Source organism: Sus scrofa, chromosome 1, assembly GCF_054392235.1.
Source record: "Sus scrofa isolate SSC_HxYL_T2T_F1_AM1 chromosome 1, Sscrofa_HxYL_maternal_Yorkshire_Landrace_v2.0, whole genome shotgun sequence".
In the NCBI taxonomy this organism is placed as follows: domain Eukaryota; kingdom Metazoa; phylum Chordata; class Mammalia; order Artiodactyla; family Suidae; genus Sus; species Sus scrofa.
Window position 1 is genome coordinate 124,552,866 of NC_139383.1, and position 18,420 is coordinate 124,571,285.

General features: G+C 35.4%; 1 protein-coding gene across 37 annotated transcripts in view; it reads left to right on the forward strand.

Moving 5' to 3' along the window:
- ZNF280D (zinc finger protein 280D) overlaps positions 1-18,420 on the forward strand; it is a 264,636-nt gene that overhangs the window by 148,083 nt on the left and 98,133 nt on the right. For 28 of the 37 annotated variants that reach the window (XR_014810919.1, XR_014810951.1, XR_014810946.1 and 25 more), the window contains exon 2: positions 17,332-17,478. Coding sequence is in view for 9 of the 37 variants with exons in the window: in XM_084969321.1 (XP_084825447.1) it covers positions 17,343-17,478 (136 nt within the window). In the remaining 28 variants the exon portion in view is untranslated. Of the gene's footprint in view, positions 1-244; positions 396-17,331; positions 17,479-18,420 lie in introns of all 37 variants that reach the window. The other 9 variants (XR_014810947.1, XR_014810918.1, XR_014810950.1 and 6 more) reach the window with 1 other exon arrangement.

The window sequence follows — 18,420 nt, forward strand, 5'->3', positions numbered from 1 at the left end:
TGATAACTGCTTGCATGTCTTTCAGTTGAGGGATATTAATCCAAAGCAAAGGTTGTTAGTCTATGGAATAATGTGCTCCTTACTCTTAGGTTCTACCCTGTGTGTCCCTTATTTTTTGGTATTTGTTCTTAACTTTTGGCAAGTTTGAGAAGCAAAACCTGGAGGGTTTGGGAGAGATCTGAGGATTTTAGGACTATCCTGATCCCTGTCTTCTTTGTTTACTCATTTGCTTTTCCTTTTCAAGGTTTAAGATTATCTGACTTTCAGCTAAAAAGGATTGCTGACTGCTAGTAGAAAGGTCTTCATGGAACAGAATGCAACATGGAATTGGCTTTGTTAAGTTCCATGAGGAAAAATAAGCAATAGATCTCCCAACTTTATTGAATAGAAAAAAGGTAAATAAGAAAGTTGGCACTACTTTTGACACTGCATTGTTAGTATTTGTGTTCTTTTGAGACCTTCTAACGCAAGATATCTTTTTAATCTTTATTTTTTAAATGTAGTGTTTTAGAGATTAAAAGTGTTTCAGAGATTATAGTGTTTGATAGTTACATTTCATCCTCTAAATAATACTTTGAAATGGGTGGTATATCAGCATCCATCCTTTATAGATGAGGAAATTGAATCTCAGAAAAAGTTCATTTCGTTCACTGTAATACTTACTCTAAGATGTGATGCCTATGTCTTTTTTCACCCTCAGCTTTTCTAGCTCAAAATTACATGTTCTCTTTTCCTTGGGTTAGACAGTGCAAATGTGGCAGCATAACTACCCGTGGAAGTGCCATCTCCTGGAGCATTGGCCTATTCTGAGCCTCACTGCATTCTGGAAGCTTGTGGCATTAGGGTAACCCAGCTCTGCATGTATCGGTGGAGAGTTATTGAAAAGTTTGGAATTAATAAGTGATACAGTGAACACATTATTTTAGGAAATTATTAATTTTGGTGGTTCCATATTGAATGGATAAAAATAGATAGATCCAGATGCTGAGAAATAGCATATAGTGAATCTTATAAGTGTGAGGTTTTAAGGGCCTGAACAAGTACTTAATGAATGGAAAGGCAAGGTTGGTTGTGGGAAATATTTTGAAGGAAGACTATAGCACTTGGGAATTGATAACATATGATGACTAAAAGGGGGAAAACATAACTGGAATCATACATATATGACTGACTTCACTTTGCATAATGTTTTTAAGGTTCATTCATGTTACATACATCATTACTTCATCTTTTTAAGATTCCTTTGTATGGATATATCATATTTTGTTTAAATATTCATCATTTGACAAACATTTAGCTTGTTTCTACTTTTTAGCTATTGTGAATAATGCTGTAGAATTAATTTTTAAGGTGGATTTATGTTCAGTTTTGAAAATACTGAATTTGAGGTAAGTTTAAGTATCAGCCGTTTTCAGGAGTTAAAACATGAAGGACTGAAACAGTTGAGGAGTCAGCATTGGAAGTTAATATTTGAGGATTTTATAGACTGCTGTTGAGAACTGCTAGCTAAGACTATGGAATTTATTAGATCTGTCTTTTAGAGAACAATTTGTGTAGGGCTAAGGTGGGAACTTTACAGAACCTGATTTTACATTGTTTAAGGAGGAAGGGAATATGGAGACCCTGTAAAGAGTTAAAAAGGAGGAAATGTATAGAGAACCAGTCTACTGGCATATAAAAAATTAGGAGGATGTCTCACAAAATTTGGTTTAAAATAGATGCAAGATAAGGAAAATGAAAATGGAAGAAACAGTTGGTTTGTCTATTAGAAGGGTCATTAGGATCTTAAGATGGATGCTTTCAGTAGAGTACTGTCCTTTTGTGCTCAGCTTGGTTTTGGCTGACAAAGTAGGCGTTAATAACTGCAGCAAATGGACTGCAGCCTGGATTAGGATTAGTAGCAAGTTGTACTTGTGGAGATGTTGCAAAGAGAGATTCCCTATACCTTGTTGTAAAGATGGGTTGCTTTTTTTTTTTTGGTCTTTTTAGGGCTGCACCCACAGCATATGGAAGTTCCCAGTCTAGGGGTTGAATTGGAGCTACAGGTGTCGGCTTACGCCATAGCCATATCCACAGCCACGCTGGATCCAAGTCACATCTGCAAACCTACCCCACAGCTCCCGGCAACACTGGATCCTTAAACCCACTGAGCAAGGCCAGGAATTAAACCCGTGTCCTCATAGTTACCAGTTGGGTTCATTACTGCTGAGCCGCAGACTGAACTCTAAGATGGGTTGCTTTTTCATAGAATTTTTTAATGCCTATGTTGATTTGGATTGCTTTGTAAATTTAAGCAGTCTGCTGAAACACAAGCTTTCTACTTATTAATTTTTCATTAACAATGTTTGTGTTGGAGTTCCCGTAGTGGCGCAGTGGTTAATGAATCCGACTAGGAACCATGAGGTTGCGGGTTCGGCCCCTGCCTTTGCTCAGTGGGTTAGGGATCTGGCGTTGCCGTGAGCTGTGGTGTAGGTTGCAGACGCGGCTCGGATCCCGCGTTGCTGTGGCTCTGGCGTAGGCCAGTGGCTACAGCTCCGATTGGACCCCTAGCCTGGGAACCTCCATATGCCGTGGGAGCGGCCCAAGAAATGGCAAAAAGACAAAAAAAAAAAAAAAAGTTTGTGTTAAGAAAAATGTTAAAATTCTAAAAAGTTGGTTCTCATGATGATTTGAGATGTTTGCTCTGAATTAGTATCTGTGAAGTAGATCTTGGTATCTTTGCAAATTATGAGTTAAACCATCAAACAAGTTTATTAAAATGCAATTTATATTGTTTATTTAAAATTATCAATTACTGCTTTTTGTTCAGGAATTTACATGATTTAATTTCATTCAAGAATTTTATTCTCAGTGTTGAGTGCCACCCCAAATGTTTTATTCATTACAGTGTACTTGAGAGTTTCTAGAAAATGTGTGGGTATGGAAGGTAGATTACCAGAATACTTTATTACTAATTCCAAAATGAATTTTCATAATTCAGCATTCTCAATTAGGGCTTTTTTTTTTAACTGAATATCCCCCTTTATTTTCTCTCTAGGCAAAAATTTACATATACTAGATGAATATATTTATAGTGTTAGGGTTGGAAGAATGATTTTTGGGCATCTTGAAAGTGACCATTTTCAATTGCATAATGCTTGAATTTTTCATATTTTTTTTTTTCTGGAGATTTATCACATCTCAAGTTCATCTCATTTCCTGATATTTTAACAGCTAATTGTTTTTATATTTAGATGAACTCTGCCTCTCTGTAATTTTGGTCCTGTTCCTGGTGGAGGCAAATAGTGTATGGGGAAATCTCTGTTCTTTGAAGTGCCTGGGTTTGAATGCTTTTATTTAATTAATTAGCAAATGGTAATGATGATAGTTATTGTAAAAATAATTTATAATTACTATAACTTGTAGTATATAAGGAATTACGTAGTTGTGTTGAAGTTCAAAGTAGGAATGAAATTCTCTAGTTTACTCAAATTAAGTAAATATTGTCAGTATTGTTTATTATTACAATTACTTGAACCCCAAGGAACAAGTCTTCCTCTTGCCTTTTTTCTTATGACAGATTTTACAATATACATAAACAGCTTTCACTTCTGCCACCCCTGTCTCACCAGTCTCATGTCTCCTACATTAAATATTTTAGTCCTTTGACTGAGACAGAGCTTCATTTAGAATTCCTTGTAGTGGTCATGTGTAATTTTTGCTACCCAGCATCCATTCACCCTTACCTCCCTTACCTTGCTAGCAAATGTCTTAGTTTTCCTTTGGGAACCATCCTGTCCTCCAGTATTTATCTTGTAGTTTTCTCCTTTTCTCCTGCCCCCACCCCATACCTTGGGTCTCTACCAGGAGGATCAGTAGTGACTGGTTTAGGAAAGGGCATGACTTTAGCCCAGACAGTCAGCTCCAATCAGACAAATGATTGTCTTTTCATTGTCTGGATCTCGAACGTTGAAAAGAGTTAAGTTGAACTGCTATAGTCATTCACAATGGGAGGACCCTTTCTGAGGACAGAATCAGAGTAGAGGAAGTGAAGCTCAGGAATGGAGAAAGAAAAAACGGGATTACATATCATCGTTTGAAATGTGCTTGCAGCTGTTTCTGTTAATGAGCCAATAAATTCTCTTTTTGCTGAAGGCAGGTTGAGCTGGTTTTCTTAAGTTGAAAGAGTCATGGTGAATACACAGTATTCCTAGTGAGGATTGATTAGAACAGAATAGAATAAAACCACCACCTCTTTGATTTTAGACTTAAATTCTTTTACTTTGACACCATATCACAAATCTGTTTATATCAGTTCCTGCTTAAAATTTCTTTGGTGGCTTTCCATAGCTCTTAGGATAAGGACAAAATTTCCAGAACATGGCATCCAAAGTGCTTTGCTGTTTGATTCCTGTCTTATTTTCATTGTCTTGGATGTTGCTTCTCTTTTCTAGTCACACTGGTTTCTTTTCAGTTTCTCCTGTTTGCTGGGTCATAGATCTTTTGCACATGCTTTTCCTTCTGGATGGAATGTTTTCTTCTCTCTCCTATTTGCCTAGTTGACTCCAATTCATTCTTCAAGTAACTATTTAATCGTTGCTTTCTTAGGGGAGCCAGTTTTGATTATGCCAACTAGACCTAATTTTTAAATTCTTTGTCCATAGCCTCCATAGCACTTACCATTGTCAGTTTAATCTGTTTGTATTTGTCTGTCTCTAGACCGTAAGGTTCATGAGTGCAAGACTTGTGTCTTAATTTTTACCATCATTGTATTCCTGCCTGGCACATAGTGCATGCTTAATAAATATACTCTTTGAATGAAGTTTGGACTTAATGGCTCTCTGGTAACTAAAACTGATAAATAGTACATCTTCAATGTATATTTTTTGTAAATTTTGTTTTTTGAGAAAATACCAAAAAAATTTATGCTAGACTTTCCTTTTATCCTCCTCTTTTGAGACCTTTTGAAAGCCTCATTTGTTATTAACATGCATAATACTTTTTGTTCAGTCTATAAATGTAATCTGTATACAGGAAGGTCTTTATTTGTATGACACACTTTTCCTTTATCCTCTTAGATTAATCTGGGATCTTCAAATTAAATTGGAGTTCCTGTCATGGCTCAGCGGTTAATGAACCTGACTAGCATCCATGAGGACTCGGGTTCTATCCCTGGCCTTGCTCAGTGGGTTAAGGATCCATGGGTTAAGTTTCCATGAGTTGTGGTATAGGCGGCAGTCTTGGCTTGGATCCTTCATTGCTGTGGCGAAGGCTGGAGGCTGTAGCTCCGATTGGACCCCTAGCCTGGGAACTTCATATGCTGCAGGTGCAGCCCTAAAAAGACAAAAGTAAATAAATAAATAAATTGATAAAAGGCAGATTAATAAGAGAAAAAGCATACAAATTTTATTTGATGTTAATTTTTAATTTTTATGTTATTAGAGGTCTTCATCCAAGAAAAAAAAAATGAAGATCCAAAGAGGTGGTTAGACACAGGAGCTTATATACCGTTTTTTTCTGGAGAGAAATGGCAGGTCAAAGGAAAAGGGGTTTGGGCTTCTAGGAGTGGTAAATTGATGGGATATAAATATATGGAGGACACTAATGGAAGATAAGGACTATTTTAGTAAGGTTTGTTTGGCAGACCCATCTCAATGCCGACTTTCTGTCTACTATGATAAAGGTAGTTTTTCTTCCTCCTGGTATGAGAGAGGGGAAGAGGAAGACCTTCACAATGAAAAATGTATGTCCTGCTTTTATACAGATAGTGGCAGGGCAGAGAGCTCTGTGTTTTCTGCCTCTTAATTGCCTTCAGCTTAAAGCCTGCCAAAGTGGCATATTTTGATTCCCGATAGGCTTTGAGCAATCCATCTGAATTTCTCTGAATTAAAGTGGTGATTCTTTGATTACCTTCCTTCAGAGAATGAAATTTTTTTCTGTAAGTTAGGACATGGACAGGAGAAGCTGGCCTAATTATTGCTTTTGGAGCTGTATTCTTGGAAATAGGTTGGATACCCTCTTTTAGGACCTGGATTTTCCCTATCCTTTTTCTGATCTCATTTGTATGTCACTTCTTTCAAGGCAGAATCCCAGTCCTTCCCCTTCTATGTTTGCCTGTTTACTGTTAAGATTCCTGAGTTTATCATCCTTTTTAAAAATAACATTTGAAATTTTTGGTTTATTAAAAAAATAGAATGATGTATATCCATATTCTCCCTTTTATAGGTCCTTTTCTCCTTGACCATTTTCAGAAGGCACTGTTCTACTTTACATAAAAATTAGAGTCTTTGAGAAATTGGGTGAGATTTGATAAAATATTTTATATAGAGTTTCCGTGACCCCTCAGTATTTTATATGCAGTATCATAGGTGCTGGTCATCAGTTGTTTTCAGTTGTGTATTTTGTGTGGTTGGAATATGCCCTTTTCAAGTAAAAGTCTGTGGTTTTTAATAGTAACAATGATACAGATTATATAAAAGATGCTTAGTTTTCTAACAATAAAACAAAAGCCATAGAAGGAGGAAATACTGACTTAAAATTTCATTTGCTTAATGTTTATAAATAAAAATTATAGTAATTTATTTGTAAAATTTTATATTTAAATGCCTGAATTTTTTGAAATCAAATTTTTTGAGGTCTCGCAATTAAATATGGGTTTATTGCTTATGATTTAATGTTTCTATTTGTGTGATTTGTGTTATAATGTCAAAGTAGACATGATCATTCTCTGCTTTTCTAATCCTATTACAGTTAATTTCCATGATGGAATCAATAGGTGATGGTGGATACTAAGGTGATAAAAAACTGTAGTTTTAAAAATGACTCGTCTCCCTTAAAAGACTGTTTTAAAATAGTGAACATTAAAATTAATTTTCTGGTATTTCCTTGAGATATTTGGAAATTACTGAGAGATCATAAAAACAGGATTGGAAATATTAGATTTTTACTCATAGTTAAGAACCCACTTTGAATCCTTAAAGCTCTATTCATTTGGGATTAGAATTCTAAAATTATAGACCTCTATTTCAGTATGCCATTAATGGCAAAGACTAAATAAATTATTTATTAAATGAAGTAGAGCATAAACTAAAGCTTTAAATCAGTGGAGTAATTTGAATGCTTGATTTCTTGGTAAATTTGTAAGAGGAGAAAAGTGATAGATCAGACGTCTTTTGAACAGTGTTCCAATGACCCTTTGTCATCCAAATCATTCTGCTGGAAAACTCTTCTAAGTATATAAGCAAAATTCTTAAAAGCTTAATGTTTCTTACAGCTAGCATGTTAATCCTAGACTAAATTTATGTTAGGTGAATTTTATTTTTATCTGCTACACTGATTTTGAATGTAAATTTTCACTATTTGAAATGATTGTCTTTTTGTTTTGCTTTTCCCCTTTTATGTTAAATTAATCATACCTGGTTGTGGTATTGCCAACTTCTTGGTTAGTAATGCAGCCCTCAGTTAAAATGTTAGAGTTCCCGTCGTGGTGCAGTGGAAACAAATCCGACTAGGAACATGAGGTTTCGGGTTCGATCCCTGGCCTTGCTCAGTGGGTTAAGGATCTGGCATTGCAGTGAGCTGTGGTGTAAGTTGTAGACGCAGCTTGGATCTGGTGTTGCTGTTCTAGCGTAGGCTGGTGGCTACAGCTCCGATTGGACCCCTAGCCTGGGAACCTCCATATGCCATGGGAAGTGGCCCTAAAAAATGCAAAAAGACAAAAAAACCAAACAAACATTATTTTTATGATGAGAAAAAACAAAGATTAACTTCATAATGTGATTATTTCTTGGATTATTTCCTTGAGTAACTCTAACTTTTGAGTTCCAGTTAGTTGGAGAACTTAACCATTTATCATATTTCTAGCATTCACTTTTGTCTTCTGCTTACTGCCTACTCATTTTTAAAATTATTTTTTTTTAGAAATTAAACTACAGGGATGTATGTAGAATGAAAGTGCTTTTTTAAAAAATGGAAACGGCATAAGACACTATGCAAATTAACATAAAAAGTTAATTTTTATATTTTTGTATTTTTGTACTAGATATTTATGAGATTAGCAGTACAAATTTAACAGTGTTGACAAATTTTAGGTGTGCGTTACATGCATATGAGGATTTGAAATTTTTTTATGTTAATGAGTGTTGTAAATAGTTTATAAATGCTTTTTTAAAAAGAGGAAAATACAGTAGGATAGATTTGATGCCACATTCTGGAAAGTTTATTTATAAAACTAAAATTTTATTATGAGAAATACTACTGTAATGAAGATCTCATATAACAAGTTATTTTTAAATATTTAGCTGATAGATTATAAATTCCGTTATAATAATGACATCATAATCTGTTCTTAGAGTTCTTTAAGGTGAGATCGAGCCCAGAAGTAAAAGCAGTTAAGATTTATTGAGTGATTTCTTTGTGCTAGGCAATGAGCTATGTGCTTTATGTAAATTATCATTTAATCTCCATTGTAATTCTATGAAATAAGTTTTATATATAAATATCCATGAGTATCCTCATGGATACTCGTCAGATTTGTTTCCTCTGAGCCATGACAGAAACTCCGATTTATGGAATTTCTTAATTTTTCCCTTATCAGAGAATAAATGGGACTAAATGCATTATGTTTATTATTTAACACAGTGACATTGCATCAGATTATCTCTATCAATGGCTGAAAGTAAAAATGTGGACCCATATTTCCTTTGACCTAAAAGTTTTCGTAGTATACAATCCTTAAGATATAGTTTAATTTTTGGAGTTTCCTTTGTGGCGCAGTGGTTAACAAGTCCGACTAGGAACCATGAAGTTGCAGGTTCAATCCCTGGCCTTGCTCAGTGGGTTAAGGATCCGGCGTTGCTGTGAGCTGTGGTGTAGCCTGCAGACGAGGCTTGGATCCTGCATTGCTGTGGCTGTGGTATAGGCTGGTGGCTACAGCTCCGATTGGTCCCCTAGCCTGGGAACCTCCATATGCTGCAAGAAGCGGCCCTAGAAAAGGCAAAAAGACCAAAAAAAAAAAGAAAAAAAAAAAAGATACGGTTTAATTTTAGATATATAAAAGCTAGAAACAATTTAAAAAGTAGGATTTATAATTATTTATGTGAGCATTCTCCAAAAGCCAGTGAATTATCTAAAAAGTCTTTTTAAATCACTTACTTGGAATTCATTTAGAAACAAATGTATTAAACTTGGGCATGAAATTTCTACCTGAGTCAGTAGCTGAAGTGTAGTGTATTCTTTTTTTCTGGCTATGTTGGAGTCAGTTGTGTGCTGCAGAAGCTCTAGGAACCTTTTGGAGCTTTGCCATCCCTGCTGCATATCTTTGCTGGGTATTTTACTTCAGTATTAGCTGATTTAATCCTTCATAGATTCTGTGCTTTACCACCATAATTCTGAAGTGGTGACTTAAGAGATTTTTACTGTGATGGTTTTGACATGCTCCAGTGACATGCCAAAGGAATCCATGAAACTCTTTGTTTGTGTTTATTAACCAGAATGAAGTATGGCAGTGATTCTTTAGACAAGCATTATCCAGTAGAAATGATCTGTAGCTGCGTTGTCCAGTGCATTAGCTACCAGCCACATGTGGCTTTGAACACTTGCAGTGTTGTTAGTGAAACTGAGGAACTGAATTTTAAATTAAATTAAATTAATAATTAATTTATTTATTTTGTCTTTTTGCCATTTCTTGGGCCACTCTCGCTGGCATATGGAGGTTCCCAGGCTAGGGGTCTAATCGGAGCCGTAGCCACCAGCCTACGCCAGAGCCACAGCAACGCGGGATCCGAGCCGCGTCTGCGACCTACACAGCTCAGGGCAACGCTGGATCGTTAACCCACTGAGCAAAGGCTGGGACCGAACCCGCAACCTCATGGTTCCTAGTTGGATTCGTTAACCACTGTGCCACCACGGGAACTCCTTATTTAATTTTAATTAAACAGTTACATATGGTTAGTGGCTACAGTATTGCACAGTGCAGCTTTTGGCTGATTTTTAACGGCAGCACCTGAGGCATATGGAACTTCCTTGGCCAGAGATTGAATCCAAGCTGCATCTGTGACCTATGCTGCGGCTGTGGCAATGCTAGATCCTATAACTCACTGCACTGGGCCGGGAATCGAACTTGCATCTCTGCAGTGACACAAGCCATTGCAATCAGATTTTTAATCCACTGTGCCGCAGTAGGAACTCCTTTTTTTTTTTTTTTTTTTTTTTTGTCTTTTTCCTTTTCTAGGGCTGCTCCCAAGGCATATGGAGGTTCCCAGGCTAGGGGTCTAATCAGAGCTGTAGCCGATGGCCTACGCCAGAGCCACAGCAATGCGGGATCCGAGCTGCATCTTCGAAACTACACCACAGCTCACGGCAACGACGGATCTTTAACCCACTGAGCAAGGCCAGGGATTGAACCCGCAACCTCATAGTTCCTAGTTGGATTTGGTAACCACTGAGCCATGATGGGAACTCCCACAGTAGGAACTCTTGAAATTACAGTTCTAATTGCCAACTTTTAGTATGTTTGCTAGTGTATTAATTGAGGTTTTTTCCTAATTAGCAGTTGTGGTCCTCACACTTTTGAAGTAGGTTATCTTGATGTCATTCCTGTAATCCTAGGCATGGATATCTTGTTCATATGGCTAGGTCTTTGTTTATTTATTTATTTTTTTTGGCCGTGCCAGTGGCATTTGGAAGTTCCCCAGGCCAGGGATGGAACCCGTTACCACAGCAGCAACCCAAGCTGCCACAGTGGTGATACCAGAATACCAGATCCTTAATGTGCTGTGCCACAAGAGAACTCTGAGATAAGTCACTTATTAATGAATATTTGTAAATTGAATACTAGAGTTTTGCTAAATGATATTTATATGATCACTTAAAAAATATGTGAGTTTCATAGACTTCGTTATTAAGTCTCTTAAAGAATATTCTATATTCTTGGTATAAATATGTCCTTAATGCTGAGTAAGAATTGTCTTGTATTTATCTACTTGACATATACATACCACTCACTAATGTTGGTTTAGGGACAAGTTACAACTATTCAAATATTTGAGTTAAAGAGACCTCAGAACTTGGTGAATTTAGTTAAACTCAATATTCACTAGAATCTCTTGTATTAGTAGTTTAAACGTTTATAGCAATAACTTCTGAGGTTAAAATATTTTTTTTTTCCTGTGGATTAATTCATTCCAAATAACTTGGAAATTAAAAAGCCGGAAAACTTACTTTTGTCAGCCTGGGAATAAAGAGGAATGTAAAGATTAAATTAGCTGTGTATCTCAATATTTTAGGTTTCTGTCATCTAATAGTTTACCTTGTTGCTTTATAACTAAAACAGGTTTTTAAAAATTTGTGTGTATGTGTGTATATATTAGCAGAAAAATATATATACACAAATATATATACAAAAAATATATATATATTTTGCTTTTTAGGGCCACACCTGTGGCATATGGAGGTTCCCAGGCTAGGGGTCGAATCAGAGCTGTAGCTGCCAGCCTACACCACAGCCACAACAATGTAGGATCCAAGCTGCCTCAAAGACCTACACCATAACTGACGGCAATGCCGGATCCTTAACCCACTGAGCAAGCCAGGGATCAAACTCGTAACATCATGGTTCCTAGTCAGGTTCATTTCTGCTGCACCACAAGGGGAAATCCTCAGATTTTTAAATAATGTTTATTTTAATGGAATTTATTTTGAATTATAGACATACTAGGTTTTAAGTTATTTTAGGCAAATACTATGACTTATTGATCTTTGTTTTTTCCCTAGAACATAGCACACATTACCTTGTATGCAGAAAACAATAAGTATAATTAGTTTGAGTATTTTTGAATGAATTAATCTATGATCTAATTTTTTTCCTTTTAAATTCATTGATTTTTAAAAAACAGAAAAATAGAAACTAAAATTTATTTAAAATTATGTTTTCTTATGGAAATAATTATATTCGAAATGTGAAGAGTAGGTAACAGATGAAGATTAATGTCACAGTATCTGAAAATACAAATTTACTAAAATAGCACATTATGTGATTGTTCATTTTTATAGAAGAATGCTTCTAAAAAACTTTCTAATTTAATAATTTCAGACTTCTTCAAGTAGTTAAGAGCTTAATAGAAACATGATTTTTTTTAAAATTTGGATTCATTGAGGAATGAACCAATTATGTAGTTATATGTTTATATCAAACTTAAAAATTGAGCTTTTTTTAAAAAGACAAAAAGACAAAAAAATTAAGTACCTGTACATTTAATTTAATGAAATCCACTTTAATAATAGTTATCTTTATTTTATAGGAAAGAAAACTGAGATATAACTTGCCGTCTTGTCTGTAGTCACATGATGAGTTTGGAGATCAAAATTAGATCCAAGAATTTCTGAATCCCAAGTTTCATGTTTCAGTATTTGGCTTTACTTACAGTGGCTCATAAAATTGACTGGTATCACTGTGACAGTACTTAGGTGACAGTTTACAGAAAGTCAACTCTGACTTGATGTGCAACAACCCTTTTTAGCCGAAAAGTAAGTGTTGTTGCCATGACTGAGACTAGTGTATGTGGCTTTTGTACTGATAGCTTTTCTTCAGGAGAAAGAATGAGAGGTAGGCACATTTCCTTCAAGACAAAAACACTTAAAATTGTTAGAGTAGTAAATGCTCACCTAAAAAGAAATAATATAAATTTAAAAATTAGTAAAGTAGAAATGAAATAGCTAGCATTATCAATTTGGAACATAATCACATGTTTCCTGCATAGACAAAAACTAATTATTTCTTAAAAAATATTGTAAAGCTATTACATATCTTAAAAATTCTTTTTTCAACAATATATCCTTGTTATATTGATAATGGCAATATCATTTGCCATTTAACATTTAACTGTTAAAAAGAGTGAAGAGGATAGACTGGATGGCTTAAACAACAGAAGAAATTTATTTTCTCACAATTCTGAAGGCTAGAAGTCTAAGATCAAGATGTTGGTAGGGTAGTTTCTTTTTGAGGGCCTTGAGGGAAGGGTCTGTTCCAGGCCTCTCTACTTGGCTTCTAGATGGTCATCTGCTTCCTTTGTCTTGAGATGGTCTTACCTTCATACATGTATCTGTGTCCTGATGTCCTCTTTTTTTTAAGGATACCAGTCATAGTTGATTAGCACCCACACTCATAACCTCACTTTAACTTAATTACCTCTTTAAAGGCTCTGCCTCCAAATACAGTCACTTTATGAGGTATTGATGGTGTGGACTTCAACATATGAATTTTGGAGAAACAGTTCAGCTCATAACCTATACCATCTGGATTTAAATGATGCTTTTATTATTAATATACAGTGAATTTCCCTAATCTTTTATTATTAGGCATTGCTTGACCTTACCTGGTTTTCTAGTTGTAGATTATTACATCCTATGTCCCCACTGCCTACTTAATATGTAGATGATAAATACTCTTTCAAGGATCTCAGTTTGACCGTAAACATATAGTAGTGTTTTTAATCATTCGACTTAAGTCTATATAATAAGTAAAATAGTTTAGAAAAGAAAGGGATCATTTCATGATATACATAATGTTTGGAAAAATGAGAAGAACTTTTATTTTATGTTATTCTTTTGGAGGGTGGACTACTAAATATTTAAATAATGTTAGACCCAGAAATGTTTTATAGATGTGTGATTTTTTGTTTTTTATTTTTTTAATGGGCACCCATAGCATATGGAATTTCCTGGCCCAGGGATTGAATCTAAGCTGCAGCTGCCAGATCCTTTAAGCTGCTGTGCTGGGCTGGGGATCAAACCTGTGCCTCTGCAGCAGATTCTTAACCCACTGTGCCGCAGCAGGAACTCTCAAGAAATGATTTGTGATACATGTTTATAGAAGGGAAAAAATTTTTTTTTAATTTGTAAAAGAATGGCACCTATTTAAATATAAAGTATTTCCTTTGTATACTCTCTGAAAGCACTGTTTCAGTTAGTACTATCTTTAAGATCATTGTAGAACATGGTCTTAATTTTGAGTCAGAATTAGAAGTGGCATTACTTTAGTGTAATAAAAAAATGACCTTTAGAAGTGACTACATTTAAATGATAAATTAAAGGTATTTTCTAAGCCAGAACCCTGAGAACCTGGAGGTGTTTTTAATGTTTGTTTTTGTTTTTTTCTCTTATGCGGTCTTCCCCTGTCCCATTCATATATATATATATGTTCCTCATATATCTAGTTAAGCATCACTTGTGTCCATCTCCATTGTTATTACTTTACTTTAGACCTTCAGTACTGTTACTCTTTTCCCCCTCCTCTTACTCTTTCTTTTTCTCTTTCATCTCAGCTTAAAGTAATATATACACATAGTTTTAAAAGTCAAACAACCTAAAAAGACTTTAAGTGAAAAAAAATAAAAAGGCTCTAAGTGGTTTAACCATAGTTTCTTGCAAGTGTTTATATGTATATGTATGTATGCTGTCTGTTGCATGATCAAGTCTAACCATTTTCTAGTAATGTTCTATCATGAGGATTTTTGCGTTCTTACAACTACCCTTTCCTTCCTTCTAGGTATCTCCCAATATACTTTTCTCAGTTTTTGGTTAAGTCCATATTAGATATTTTCATTATGATGACCATGTAAATACCATTCACTGATAAGCATGGTAATATGCTATTGATATGCTATTATATATGGACTATCATATGAGGGGATATATTTCTTTTTATTTTTTTTCTTTGGTTTGCTCAGCAATGAATGCTTTTCATGTTTTTTAATTTGCTAACTTTTATTAAAATCTGTAGCTAAATCTCACACCTTCAAAATCCTCTCAATTCAATTGTCTATATAGTAAAACTTGTCAGGTAGTCTAAAAGTTTATATTTTAATCATTTTTTCTTTGGTCTCATAGACATGCTCCTTCTGAAGTACTTTTTTCTGATCTAGTCTGGACTAGTTGTTCTCTAGCCCACTGAACTTCTGTTGTCATGGGACTTTGTGTTGAGTGCTGTGTTTTTCTGCATTCTATATCTTCCTCTTTCTTGGTTGAGTCTTATGTTTTGGTGGATTTTATGGTAGATTCTTGAGAAGAGGTACGTGGGAAGTAAATCTTGTGTGATGTTCTTGGTCTGTACTCTCATACTTGATGAAAAGTTTGACTAGGTATAAAATTCTAAATTGAAAAATAATTTTGGTAAGAATTTTAAAAGTATTACTTTATTGTCTTGCTTCTGTTCTTACTACCTGTGATCTTTTGTATATGATCTGTTTCTGCCCTCCCTGCCTTGAACCCCATATAGATCTGAGGATGTTCCCTTTATCATTTTTGTTCTGAAATTTGGTAATGGTATGTATTGGTATACCTTTTTTCTTGATCGTTGCACTGAGTATTAGTGGGGCCTTTTGGCCAAGAGATTTTTGTCTTCTGATCTACGAAACTGGCCTGCATTATTTCTTTGATAACCTATCCCCTGCTTTTTCTCTGTTCTTTTTCTGTAAATTTTATTAGTTGAATATTGCACCTTTGAAATTGATTTTCTAATAACGTTGTGTTTTCTTCTCATTTGGTTAATATACATATATATGTGTTTGTATGTATGTATATGTAAATTTTTATTTTGCTTAGTTCCACCTCCATGGACATTTTAATTTTTAAAACTGGATTAAAAAATTTGGCTATCATTTTTAATCCTATTTTTGTTTTCTGAATATTGCTTTTTTTTTTTTTTTTTTTTTTTTAATGGCCACACCTGGAGCACATGGGAGTTCCCATGCTAGGGGTAGAATTAGAGCTGCAGCTGCCGGCCTATGCCACAGCAACAGCAGCACCAGATCTGACCTGTATCTGCGACCTGTGCCGTAACTTGCGGCAATGCTGGATCCTTAACCTAATGAATGAGGCCAGGGATTGAACCCGCATTGTCATGGACAGTATATTGGGTTCTTAACCTACTGAGCCATGGTAGGAACTCCTGAATATTATTATTATTATTATTTTTTTTTGTCTTTTGTCTTTTTTTTTGTTGTTGTTGCTATTTCTTGGGCTGCTCCCGCAGCACATGGAGGTTCCCAGGCTAGGGGTTGAATTGGAGCTGCAGCCACCGGCCTACGCCAGAGCCATAGCAATGTGGGATCCAAGCCGCGTCTGCAACCTACACCACAGCTCACGGCAACGCCGGATCGTTAACCCACTGAGCAAGGGCAGGGACCGAACCCTCAACCTCATGGTTCCTAGTCGGATTCGTTAACCACCGTGCCACGACTGGAACTCCCTGAATATTATTTTTTATAACAGCCTTTTTGGTCTCATATCTCTGAAAATGCTAATTTTCTCTAGTATTTGTCTTGCTTTTTGCATTATCTCTTTTCCTTTGGATTCTTTATCTGTCTTATTGATTTTGTTCTGAAAGAGAGGAGGGTTTCCTAAAATTTCTGGTGCTTATATTGATTGTCTATTTGTATTTAAAACTGATATACTTGGAGTTCCCATCATGGCTCAGTGGAAGTGAATCTGACTAGCATCCATGCGGACACAGGTTTGATCCCTGGCCTCACTTAGTGGGTCAAGGATCTGGGGTTGCCATGAGCTGTAGTGTAGGTTGCAGATGCAGCTCAGATCTGGCATTGCTGTGGTCAGCAGCTATAGCTCTGATTTGACCCCGGGCCTGGGAATCTCTATATGCTGTGGGTGTGGCCCTAAAAAAAACACCCCCCCCCAAAAAAAAAACCCTGAGGTACTAAAATTCTTCTTGGGTGATCTATGCTTGATCAGAACTTCTAGGATAGTGATATTTACTGTATGTTCTTTGGTTTGTTTATTCAGGTGAGGAATGTCTTAATTTTCCCCAAATGAAATAAGCCTCACTTTGTTTTTTTATTTCAGTCTAGCACCTCATCTCTGCTTTGCTTTGTACGTGGCATTCCTGAATTTGGTTCTGTTTTTCTGTTATTTCTCCCACCTATCACCTCTTATTCTTAGTTCATCTCCCTTTTGTTATTGTGTTTTGTTTTATTTATTTTTTTCAGATAATGGTTAGGTGCAGTCTTTTTTTGTAGATAAAATCATATTCCAGGCACATGACTGCAACTTACATTGTTCTAAAATTTTCTGTCCACTATAAATAACTACTGTCACCCATTATCTATCTACCTACCTATTTATCTATTTGTCATCTCTTTATTTAAATTTTACTAGTTTATATCTTAGAGAGTGAGCTCTGGATTTCTCACTGTTGCTACCATGTACAAACTATAAATATCAATTCAGAAATTGCTATTAGGATTATTAAAGTAGATCTCAAATATCATACTATGTATTACAAAAAAATGTATTTTTCTGTTTGAAAATAAACTTTGCTTTTCTTCTTTTGAACATTAGATAATTAAAAAATGGCAGAGCTCTTTATGGAATGTGAAGAAGAAGAATTGGAACCATGGCAGAAGAAAGTAAAAGAGGTTGATGATGATGATGATGATGAGCCCATCTTTGTTGGAGAGATATCAGGTTCAAAACCAGCAATTTCAAGTGAGCATTTGCTTTTAGTGAACCCCAGTTTTGTAAGATAACGTTCCTAATAGGAAAACTTGTGAAATGTCTCATGGCTACTTAAGTCCTAGTTTCTTTGAAAGGACTTGTGGATCAGAGATTGGTTGGAAGGCTAGTAAGAATTTTAGACTTAGGATTTTTGTTAGGGGCTTGAGGGAGAAGGTAAGAGGTTAAAATACCAGATGTGTGAAAAAGAAATGTACTAAGATTAGCTGTTTTTTCATATAGGAAATGGTAATTGTAGTGGAGCCAAGTAACAATTTATTTCTTTGTTCATTTATCTTTTTTTTTCCTTACTTAAAGCCAGAAACAGAAGAGTTCGGAATACTTTGCTTAAAATGTCACAATACACTAAATAAGTTATTTATTTATTTATTTATTTATATATATACACACACACATATATTTTATTACTCAAATGAATTTATCACATCTGTAGTTGTATAATGATCACAACAATCTGATTTCATAGGATTTCCATCCTATAGCCTAAGCACATTCCCACATCCCCCAACTGTCTCCTCCAGAGACCATAAGTTTTTCAATGTCTGTGAGTCAGCATCTGTTCTGCAAAGAAGTTCCGTCTGTCCTTTTTTCAGATTCCACATGTCAGTGAAAGCATTTGATGTTGGTGTCTCATTGTATGGCTGACTTCACTTAGCATGATAGTTTCTAGGTCCATCCATGTTGCTAAAAATGCTGGTATTTCGTTCTTTTTGATGGCTGAGTAATATTCCTTTGTGTATATGTACCACATCTTCTTGATCCACTCCTCTGTCAATGGACATTTAGGTTGTTTCCATGTTTTGGCTATTGTAAACAGTGCTGCAGTGAACATCAGAGTACGTGTGTCTTTGCGAGTCATGGTTTTCTCTGGATAGATGCCCAGGAGTGGGATTGCTGGATCAAATGGTAGTTCTA